The sequence below is a fragment of the Crotalus tigris genome, unplaced genomic scaffold (genome assembly GCF_016545835.1).
Source record: "Crotalus tigris isolate CLP2741 ecotype Arizona unplaced genomic scaffold, ASM1654583v1 scf7180000017536.10889498, whole genome shotgun sequence".
In the NCBI taxonomy this organism is placed as follows: Eukaryota; Metazoa; Chordata; class Lepidosauria; order Squamata; family Viperidae; genus Crotalus; species Crotalus tigris.
Window position 1 is genome coordinate 10,219,180 of NW_024096460.1, and position 12,059 is coordinate 10,231,238.

Genomic DNA, 12,059 nt, shown 5'->3' on the forward strand with positions numbered 1-12,059 from the left:
TCAGCGCCGAGCTCCAGCTGGAACCTGGCACTGATCCTGGCGCTTCTGCTGAACCCTGACAGCACCGAAGAAGCACTGATCAGCTGGAAAGCGGCACTGATCCTGGCGCTTCCGCTGAGCCCTGACAGCCCTGCAGCTCCAGCCGTCTCTCGCTCAGGCTTGTGCGGTGCTGCCACTAATTCAGCTCATTCCCCTCCCCCGCTACCCCTTTTCTAGGATGGTCGTGTACCACCTGCCAGGTGTCAATGTACCACAGGTGGTACCTGTACCACGGGTTGAAAAGCCCTGACCTAAAAGATCCCAGGGGGAACACCCCTCCTCTCCCTTTATAAAAGGTTTTATTTTATTTCCAAAGTTAAAAGACCTAAAAAAAAAAAGAGAGAGAACAAAACCAAACCAGAAAACGTAAAAAGGAGAAAAAGAAAAAGGGCGAAAGACAACAAAACCAGAAAAATGTGCCTAACCACAAAAATAGCAAAGATACAGGTAGTCCTCGACTTACGTCCACAGCTGAGCCCCACATTTCTGTGGCCAAGCGAGACACTTATTAAGCGAACTTTGCCCCCATTTTACAACCTTTCTTGCCACGGTTGTTAAGTGAATTACTGTGGTGGTTAAGTCAGCAACTCGGTTGTTAAGTGAATCTGGCTTCCTCATTGACTTTGCCTGTCAGAAGGTCGCAAGAAGGGATCATGTGACCCCTCCCCCCGGGACGCTGCAACCGTCATAAGCACATGCCAGTTGCCAAGCATCTGAATTTTGACGGTGTAAACGGTGGGGATGCTGCAACGGTCATAAGTGTGAAAAATGGTCACGGGTCCCTTTTTTCAGTGCCGTTGTAACTTCAAACGGTCACTAAACGAACGGTTGTAAGTCAAGGACTTCCTGTACACATAATGGTACCTCTCTGGTTGACTACAGATAAATATATTTCAGCAGTCATCGTTTTCCCTACGCTACCGTTCGCAAAACAGGCCCACCGTTTATGAACTTCTAGATCTCTACAGTAGTGGCCAAAATTGTGGAAACCTTTTGGGAAAAGTGTATTTTTGAGGTTTGATGGCTAATAACACCACTTTTTTGGCGAGTAATACCGTAAAATTATATATCAGTGGAAAGATAATTTAATCAAGAATGTAATGCAACATAGTTTGTGCAATTATCCGAACTGTGTTCTATGAAAAGTTATAGCCAAATAACCAGAAAAAGGAAGCACAAGTTGCCTAGATTGATATCAGGTAGCTTTCCTTCATCCGATTGTAGCCAATGAGCATGAGTGTTTAGAGAGACAATCAGGTGTCATCTTGTTTCGGCCATGAGCCAATCAGATCACAGTAGGATCCAGTTATCGATGTCCTGTATTGAAGCTGAGAGAAGGACATTTGTCAGTGTGTTATGTGATCGCTATCAAGTTGGTTGGGTTATTTGTGATCTTTAGTAATAGTAGTAAAGTTGGAAGGGACCTTGGAGGTCATCTAGTCCAACCTCCTGCTCGGGCAGGAAACCCTACACCATTTTGGACAAGTGGCTGTCCAGTCTCTTCTTAAAAACTTCCAGTGTTGGAGCATTCACCACTTCTGGAGGCAGGTTGTTCCACTGGTTAATTGTTTTAACTGTCAGGAAGCTTGTAAAACGTAATAAAATTAAAGTCATGGTGCAAAGAGTTGACTGGTTGCCCAGAAAGTGATGTCAAATAGTATTATTAAGTGAACAAGGCTGCGGTTATAAGGAACTTGGAAGATAAATGGGTGAAAACTTAACCAAACGTGGCATTTCTACTGTACACTTTTCCCAAAAGGTTTCCACAATTTTGGCCACTACTGTATTTACTGAATTACTATACGGCATTAAAAAATATTTCGAAGATAAAAATCTATTATCAGTCAACCCGTTTGACCTACCATCTATCTCAGAGGTCCCCAATCTGTGGGCTGTGGCCTCTTGGCCACCAGGCCGTGTGAAGGGAAGGCCAGTGCACGCGCATGTGTGCATGCACTCACCCTCCACACTCATGCTAGCGCTGTCCGATCATCCCGTCGGTGCTAGTGTCACCCCGCCCCAAGTATCCCGTCAGCACTAGTGCCGCCCCACCCCCAGTGTCCCACCAGTGCTAGCATCACCCCATTTGCGATGCTCGCACAGCCCCGTTTGCACGTGCTCATGGGCTCGTATGTGGCCTGTTTGCACTCGTGTGTGGCCCAGTTGTGTGTGCGTGCACGTGCGTAATGGTGCCTGCCTTCCTTTCCGGGCCACCAAACCAAAAAGGTTGGCGACCTCTGATCTATCTACTGTAGAATAAAGCAGTTGACGGGTAATCCCAACAACAAGCTGACTTCCACAGTTATAGTTCTGTTAACCATCTATTATTCATTGTATTGCAACTCGCAGAAAGTCCACAAATGGCTTCTGACTGACCACAAACCTACTGCCATAGAGCCCCCCAGCTCTCTTCTAGTTTGCTTTCATTTAGATTCCTGTACTTAGCAGGGGTCGGGCTCCGTTGAAGAGGATGAATGTCTTTAAGACATTCAAAGTTCAAAGGTCATGCTAGAAAGTAGGAAAGAGGGGTACAGATTTGGAACCAACTTCCAGCCAAGGTAGTGGTTTGGTCATCAATAACTGAGCTGAAACATGCTTGGGATATGTCGATCATCTGGCAAAAAATTATAAAAATAAAACAAAAAAAACAAACAAATTTAAATTTAAAAATAGTAAGTATGTTAAAAATGACTAGCATTGATGATGTTGCCTAGTTGGGTAATGAAATGTCTGCAAGAAAACCACCAGCCTCGGAGAGCACCAAGGATCCCACAGTCCTCCTCCTTCCCCCCTCCTCCTCTTCCTCTCTTCCACAAACCCCACTTCCTTCTAGCACTGATGATGTTGCCTACTTGGGTAATGAAACGTCTGCAAGAAAACAACCAAGCTCAGAGAGCACCAAAGACCCCAGAGTTGTCCTCCTCCTCCTCCTCCTCCTCCTCCTCCTCCTCCTCCTCCTCCTCCTCCTCCTCCTCCTCCTCCCTTCCACAAACTCTACTTCAGCGTTTCTCAACCTTGACAATTTTAAGGCATGTGGACTTCAACTCCCAAAATTCCACAGCCAGCAATGCTGGCTGTGGAATTCTGGGAGTTGAAGTCCACATGCCTTAAAATTGTCAAGGTTGAGAAACACTGCTCTACTTCCTTCTAGCATTGATAATGTTGCCTAGTTGGATAATGAAACGTCTGCAAGAAAAACACCAACCTCAGAGAGCATCATCCCCTCCCCCCTTATATTAAAAAAAATAACAAAAATCTCTAAGGACAGACTCCATGGATCACTAGGTCTTTTTTCTGCCATCCATTTTCTGTGTTTCTGCATTCAAAATCCCAGCCAAGATTCATTCAGGTTTCATACAGGAAGGATTTTATTTAAAACCCAAAAGCTGTCGCTGATTTGCTCATATGAAGAGCCACTCCTTACGGTCTCTTTTTAAGTTGAAGCTTTGCCACGATTTAGGAATTGGGGTGGGGGGGTAAGAACGGTTCATCAAAGCCACCCCAATCTTACGTCTGGTCGAAGCGGTGATCAATGCATTTTATTTACATTCACGCTGGAATGTTTGGTGACCCCGTGGGAGCAGAAAACAACTTTTGCTTAACATATTGCTTCGTTTGCACACTGTCACAACCATTTCCGAAATGTCCCACCCTCTTCGCAACCTCCTTGGCTAGCAGCGTTTCTCCTGCCCTGCGAATGTAGAAGGTTGGGGGGGGGGTGGATAAAATTGTGAGACAGAAGGATTAACTAGCATCTGCGATTGTTAGATTCCCAAGGGTTGTTGAGTCTTCGAAATTCATATTTGGAGGTGCGATATTTCCAAATGGAAAAGGGGAGGGGGTGTGCAAGGGACGTAATGTGTCTATTGGAATAAATACACAACACATGGCAAGGTAAAAAAAATCATGAGCGGGTTTCTTTGTTTTAGGTTTTCGGAATATTGAAAGAAAAAAAAAGGATTAGAGTTTATATGTACACGAATACCTTCATCGGCACTGTTTCCCTGTGGTTGTAGATTCTCTTAAAAACCTTTTTTTTTCCTTCTCTGAAATCTACTCCTCCACTCGTCTGGCTTCTCTACTTTTAATATTCTAGGGAACTGAGATAAACTTCAGCCTCCAGTTAATCATTAGAGGATTTAGCTGCTTAGCTACCATATTAAAGAACTTGGCGGGATTCTCACCTTTCAAATTAAAAAGTTGACGAGCCTGAGAGAATCCGTGGTACAAGACTTAAGATGTTCAAATCTTTTGGGAACATTTTATTTGGCTTAAAGGAGCTTTCCAGCTGCTTAACACACTGACCTCATAGCCATATCTGATAACGGAAGAGATAACCATGGCAAGTTAACAGAATCCAGTGGTTGAGTTTGCATAACATTGCATTTGACAAACAAATAAACCATACGGTGGCTTAATGTGAAGACACGGTTCATGCAACATGGTAAAACATAGAATCATACAATGGGGAGGGACCTTGGAGTTCTTCTAGTCCAACCCCCCATCCCCGCCCAAGGCAGGAGTCCTTATACCATCCCAGAAAAATGGTTGTCCAATCTTTTTTTGGAGACCTCCAGTGATGGAGCACCCACAACTTCTGGAGGCAAACTGTTCCACTGATTAATTGTTCTCACTACAATCAGGAAATCCCTCCTTAGTTCCAGGTTGGGCCTCCTTTTGACAAGCTTCCACCCATTGCTTCTTGTCCTGCCCTCAGGTTCTTTGGAGAATAAGTCAACCCCCTCTTCTCTAGGACAGCCCTTCAATGATTTGAAGATGCCAGCATGTCACCCCTAAGCCTTCTCCTCATTAGGCTCTTTTATGACCCGTGGACTTCAACTCCCAGAATTCCTGAGCCAGCATAGCTCAGCTTGGAAACCTCTCCCTTTCCCCTCAGCGTGGCTGGCTCAGGAATTCTGGGAGTTGAAGTCCACACCTCTTAAAGTACCCAAGGCTGAGAAACAGTGGGCTAGGCCAGGGGTAGGCAACCTTGGCTCTTTTATGAATGGTGGACTTCAACTCCCAGAATTCCTGAGCCAGCCATGGCTCAGCTTGGAAACCTCTCCCTTTCCCCTCAGCGTGGCTGGCTCAGGAATTCTGGGAGTTGAAGTCCACGAATCATAAAAGAGCCAAGATTGCCTATCCCTGGGCTAAACATACCTAGTTGCCTTCATTGCATGCTTTAGCCTCCAGATCCTTTGTCATCTTTGTCGGTCTTGCCACCTCCAGATTTATGAGCCAGAAGGAAGCACTGATGATGCTACCTAGTAGGGTAATGAAACGTCTGCAAGAAAACAGCCGAGCTCAGAGGGCACCAAGGATCTCATAGAAGAAGTGATTTTTTTTTTCAGCTGAGAATAGGCAGCTGCTAACCACTCAGTAACTACTTAATATGACAAGCGGGCTTGATGCCTCTCTGTAACCAAGCCATCATGGCATAACACGGCCATGATAGTTAATTTCCCCAAGGGGGCATATGAGAAATTGGAATTGTTATGGAAGGCCGAACCAAAAGGGCTGTGAAAATACATACCGTATTTACCTGAAAATAAGACCCAACCAGAAAATAAGCCCTAGCATGATTTTTCAGGACGCTTGTAATATAAACCCCACCCCAAAAATAAGCCCCATTTAAGATCATCAGCCAGATCAGGGGTAGGCAATCTGGGCTCTTTTATGAATCATGGACTTCAACTCCCAGAATTCCTGAGCCAGCATGGGGAACTATGGCCCCCTTCATGACTGGTGGACTTCAACTCCCAGAATTCCTGAGCCAGCCATGCTGAGGGGAAAGGGAGAGGTTTCCAAGCTGAGCTATGCTGGCTCAGGAATTCTGGGAGTTGAAGTCCACGAGTCATAAAAGAGCCAAGGTTGCCTATGACGCATTTAGTATCTTATTTCTCTGAATATAAACCCTATCCAGAAAATAAGCCCTAATGCATCTTTTGGAGCAAAAATTAATATAAAACCCAGTCTTATTTTGGGGAAAACACGGGTAGGCACACAAGCATGGGCCTACATTAATTGGAAAAAAAACCCAGCAGTTGCCTTCAAAATACAGGTAGTCCTCGACTTACGATGGTTCATTTAGTGACTGTTCAAAGTTACAACGGCATTGAAAAAAATGACACGACCATTTTTCACCCTTACGACCTTTGTAGCATCCCTTGCTCATGTGATCAAAATTCAGATGCTTGGCAACTGGGCTCATATTTATGACCGTTGCTGTGTCCTGGTGTCATGTGATCCCTTTTTGCAACCTTTTGACAAGGAAAGTCAATTGGGGAATCCAGATTCACTTAACAACCGGGTTACTGACTTATCTACTGCAATGATTCGCTTAAAAACCGTGGCAAGAAACTTTGTAAAATGTGGCAAAACTCACTTTAACAAATGTCTCTTTAACGGCAGAAATTTTGGGCTCGGTTGTGGTCCTAAGTCGAGGACTACCTCAAAAAGCAGTGGCATACACTTATTTACATTTGATTTCTAATTTCCGATTGACCTCACATGGACCAAACAAAGGATCATAAAATGCCCAGGTCTAATCTATGGGGTATTCCCATTTTATCCATAGGATGGGCAGTGAACTAATCCTACAAGTCCTGTCTCCATTTTCTCTGGCACATTATGGAAAATCAGAATATCCAATTACTTATCTCTTGGGGAAGGAGATTTATTTTTAAACAGCAATCAATTTATCATTCTTCCCCTTAAGGCAGGGGTAGGCAACCTTGGCTCTTTCATGACTCGTAGACTTTAACTCCCAGAATTCCTAAACCGTTATGGCTCAGTTTCGAAACCTCTCCCTTTTCCCTCAGTGTGGCTGGCTCAGGAATTCTGGGAGTTGAAGTCCACACCTCTTAAAGTTGCTGAGGTGGAGAAACAATGGACTAGGCCAGGGGTAGGCAACCTTGGCTCTTTTATGACTCGTGGACTTCAACTCCCAGAATTCCTGAGCCAGCATGGGGGAACTATGGCCCCCTCATGACTCGTGGACTACAACTCCCAGAATTCCTGAGCCAGCATGGGGAAACTATGGCCCCCTCATGACTCGTGGACTACAACTCCCAGAATTCCTGAGCCAGCATGTCTCAGCATGGAAACCTCTCCCTTTTCCCTCAGCGTGGCTGGCTCAGGAATTCTGGGAGTTAAAGTCCACGAGTCATAAAAGAGCCAAGGTTGCCTACCCCTGCCCAAATGCCTGAATTTTGATCACGTGACCGTGAGGAAAAAATATTTAAATATTTAAACCAGGGGTCTTCAACCTTGGCTCTTTTATGACTTGTGGACTTCAACTCCCAGAATTCCTGAGCCACCATGGCTCAGCTTGGAAACCTCTCCCTTTTCCCTCAGCGTGGCTGGCTCAGGAATTCTGGGAGTTAAAGTCCACGAATCATAAAAGAGCTAAGGTTGCCTTCCTCTGCCTTAAGGTGATACTTCAGGATTCTGTTTGCAAACTACCTAGATACACAGGTAGTCCTTGACTTACGATCACAGTTGAGCCCAAAATTTCTGTTGTTAAGTGAGACCCTTGTTAAGTGAGTTTTGCCCATTTTACAACTTTTCTTGCCAGAGTTGTTAAGTGAATCACTGCTGTTCTTAAATTAGTCACCCAGTTATCTGGCTTCCCCACTGACTTTGCTTGTCCAAAAGGGGATCACATGACCTTGGGACACTGCAACCGTCATAAATATGAACCAGTTGACAAGCATCTGAATTTTGATCCTGTGATCATGGGGATGCTGGAAAGGTCGTAACTCTGACAAATGGCGATCAGTCCCATTTTTGAGTGCCTTTGTACATAACTTTGAACGGTCACTAAATGAACTGTTGTAAGTCAAGGACTACCTGTATAAAAGAATATGATTTGTAGATTTGTAGATATATAAAAGGGTATAAGTGAAGGTTCATTAATCAAGCTTGTGGGTTGGTTTCTGAACATTTCATTACCAGGCTAGGTAGCATCTTCAGTGGAGTTTAGGGGGTGTCTAGTGATGCTTTAGTGCAGTGGTTCTCAACCTTTCTAATGCCGTGACCCCATAATACAGTTCCCCATGTTGTGGTGACCCCCAAGTGGGTGTGGCCACCAATAAGAGGGAGTAGGACAGCAAGGGAAAAGGGGAAAAAATGGCGGACAGCGTGGTTTGGCGACCCCCGTGAAATGGTCGTTCGACCCCAAATGGGGTCCCGACCCACAGGTTGAGAACCACTGCTTTAGTGTCTGTTTATAAGGGCTTTGTGTGCTCAGTAGGACTTGTGATGGTGAGGTCACATCAGGTGAGGGTCCCATCAGGTCAGGTGATTGATGGGTCTTGTGATGGATCAGGTGTGGGTTTGTCAAGTGAAGGTCTTGTGATGGGTCAGGCATGGGTGTGTCAAGTGAGGGTCTTGTGCTGGGTCTTGTATGGATCAGGTGTGGGTGTGTCAAGTGAGGGTGTTGTGGTGGGTCAGGTGTGAGACACCAGTGAGAGCCTTCTGATGGGTCTTGTGATGGGGAGGTTACATTGTGAGGGTCATGGGGGGGCTTAATAAGAATATAATATTGCTGCTCACCAGTTGTAGCTCTAGAAAGCTGTCCAGCACCCCAGAGAAGGCAATTGAACTTCTAAAACCCCCTAAAACTCTGTTATAATTCCAACCACCCCAAATTTCTGTGAGCAGAGAGAGAGAGAGAAAGAAAGAGATAATCTTCTCCTTTTTTTCTATTTTTAGATATATTTTTTAATCACATATGCACGAATCTTACTGGTTTCTTTATATTTTTTGGCCACTCACATTTTTTCCCCATAATTATTTTCGTTCAGTTGCCCTACCCCAGGCTGTGATGGCAGCGGACACATCACGGGAAATTATGCTTCTCATCGCAGGTTAGTTCACCTTACCTACCCTTACTCTTTTCGGATTGTGACCGTCTCTTTAAAACAAAACAAAATAAAATCTTTTCTTTAAGAAAAAAAATAAAAAGTGTGCATACTTTGGTTCTGTTCCAGGGCTGGGCAACTATGGGAACTTTATGACCTGTGGACTTCAACTCCCAGAATTCCTGAGCCAGCCAACCATGGCTGGCTGGCTCAGGAATTCTGGGAGTTGAAGTCCGCCAGTTATAACGTCGCTCCAGTTGCTCAGGCCTGTCTATTCCCTCTTCCCCTTGCTTTGATTTTCCCAACTTTTTTTTTTTTTTTTTAGCTTACCCAAATATTCCATCTCTTCTTTTTCAGCCTTTCTGGTTGTCCTCTTGCTGACAAAAGTCTCAGAAACCTCATGGCTGCCCACTCTGCTGACCTCAAGTATGTTTGCGCTAAACTCAGATCTCTGTTTCTTTTTCCCTATCCTTCCCTGCTTCTTATTCTTTGCTTGCAATTTCCCTTTAAAACCGAAATCTGCCTGGGAGCTGACTTTACCTACCAAGTACCGAGTAGTCCTTGATTTGCAACCATTTGTTTCATGGCCAAAGTTACAACCGCAGCGGAAAAAGTGACCGTTTTTCGCAACTTACGACCATTACGATCACAGGATCAAAATTCGGACGCTTGCCAATTGGCATGTACTTATGACGGTTGCAGTGTCCCGGGGGTGTGTTTATATGTGTGTCATGTGATCCCCTTTTGCACAATGTCTGACAAGCAAAGTCAAATGGGGAAGCCAGATTCACTTAACATCTGTGTTTCTTACTTAACAACCGCAGTGATTCATTTAGCGAGGAAATGAAGGAAGAGGGTAAAATGGGGCAAAACTCACTGAACTCACTTAGCAATGGAAATTTTGTGGTCATAAGTCAAAGACTACCTGTACTGGATTGGGAAGGCACCCAGAGTTTGGATGACAGTAGGAAAAATTGCCTGAATTGTTTATACATTCACACTGATTTATATATATACATATATATATTTAAATCTCAGTCAGATTTTGATTGGCCATGCAATCAAAGGGACACGGAGTTTGGATGACAGTAGGAAAAATTGCCCGAACTGTTTATAAATTCACACTGATTTATATATATATATATATATGTAGGTCTTTGGTTATTCGGGTTTTCTCCCGCGTCAAATTGGAAGTGTCTTGGCGACGTTTCGACAAAGTCTCATTCGTCATCTTCAGGCTGGTGTTTTCGGCTTCGTTCTTCTAGGATAGAAGCACGAAGCCGAAAACACCAGCCTGAAGATGACGAATGAGACTTCGTCGAAACGTCGCCAAGACACTTCCAATTTGACGCGGGAGAAAACCCGAATAACCAAAGACCTACATACAAACACCCGCAAAAACCTCAGAAAACAAACAAATATATAATATATATATATATATATATATATATATATATATATATATATATATATATATATATATGAATCTCAGGCAGATTTTGATTGGGCATCCTTGACTAATGCAACTTATTTTTCCCCCCAAATCTCTTAATGGTTTTCTAGTGAACAATGCAATATTAGCAGTCCGTCTTCTGTCTAATAGCAGTGGTTTTGTTAGCACAGTTGACAACTCATGGACCACAAACTACGAAGACAGCAAAATGCCTGATCCGCACTAGAAAAAGTGTCCAAGGTTTTTCAAAGAACAGTCTCTACCTTCTCCCTCAGTGGCACTCAAGAATTTCTCTCAGTTCTTTCTGCAGACGACGGCATCGTTTTTCTTCTTCAATTAAAACTCGGTTAATTAAGTCTTCTTGATGCATCACTGCATTCAAAGTTACTACAAGTAATCCTCAACTTAGGATCAAAATTAAACTCGGAATTATTGTCGTAAGTTGTGGCAGTCATTAAGCAAGTCCCGATGACTGCAACCGATTTTACAATTCTTTTTTGCGGTGGTTCTTAAAGGAACACCACGGTCACTAAGAGAATGCCGCGTTTGTTACACGAACCCATTACATCCTGTAGGTGTTTTTTTTTTTACAGAAACAGGAAGTAAACACTAGTTTCCAGCAAAAAAAAAAAAAGTCACAAATCATGCGACCATGGGATTCAAATGGCCATAACAGTGAGTCAGTAGCCAAGTGCCCAGTCACGTTGACCATGGGTGGGCAGCCATTTCAACTTGGAAACCACGTTCTAAGTAGCTTCAAGGAAGTCTGTGGTAGCTTCGATCAGCCATTAAGTGGCCAGTCGTAAGTTGGGAACTACCTGTATTCAGCAGGATCAGAATAATGGCAAGACTTCATAGGTATATTTGAATGGAATTGTATTTGCAGAAGGAATGGGAATAAGAGAAAAAAAGCACACAATGCTATGCAGGTTTTGAGGTTTTGCTTGATAAAAAATACAGGAAACCAGAAGTTGCCTTTGAACTTTACGTTTTTATTCAGCTGAACAAGCTTCTCTAAAAAGAGAAAAAGCCCCAAATATCAGAAAAGCCTTATTTTTATACTTTCTTTGATTACATAAGCAATTCACCCAGCAAAGCTGGCACATATACAGCAGTGGCCAAAATTGTGGAAACCTTTTGGGAAAAGTGTACAGTAGAAATGCCCCCTTTGGTTAAGTTTCTACCCATTTTTCTTCTAATTTCTTTATAACAGTAGCCTTGTTCACTTAATAATTCTATTTTACATTGCTTTCTGGGCAACCAGTCAACTCTTTGCACCATTCCTTTAATTTTATTATGTTTTGCAAGCTCACTAAATGAAAGAACACAAAAAAAAAAACCCAACCGACTTGATAGCAATCACATAACACACTGACACATGTCCTCCTCTCAGCTTCAATACAGGACATCAATAACTGAGTCCTACTGTGATCATGAGAAAGGCAAGGCTAGATGAATCAAAAGTTGGAATTAAGATTGCCGGGAGAAATATCAACAACCTAAGATATGCAGATGATACCACTCTAATGGCAGAAAGTGAAGAGGAACTAAAGAGCCTCTTGATGCGGGTGAAGAAGGAGAGTGCAAAAGTTGGCTTGAAACTCAACATTAAGAAAACCAAAATCATGGCATCCGGCCCTCTCAATTCCTGGCAAATAGATGGGGAAGAAATGGAGGTAGTGACAGATTTTATTTTTCTGGGC

General features: G+C 43.5%; 1 protein-coding gene across 6 annotated transcripts in view; it reads left to right on the forward strand.

Moving 5' to 3' along the window:
• The window catches only part of MYT1 (myelin transcription factor 1), a 145,783-nt gene that overhangs the window by 93,619 nt on the left and 40,105 nt on the right, over positions 1–12,059 (forward strand). For 5 of the 6 annotated variants that reach the window (XM_039348584.1, XM_039348665.1, XM_039348826.1 and 2 more), the window contains 2 exons: positions 8,847–8,909; positions 9,261–9,329. In XM_039348584.1, coding sequence (XP_039204518.1) covers positions 8,847–8,909; positions 9,261–9,329 — 132 coding nt within the window. The remainder of the gene's footprint in view (positions 1–8,846; positions 8,910–9,260; positions 9,330–12,059) is intronic. The other variant, XM_039348746.1, reaches the window with a different exon arrangement.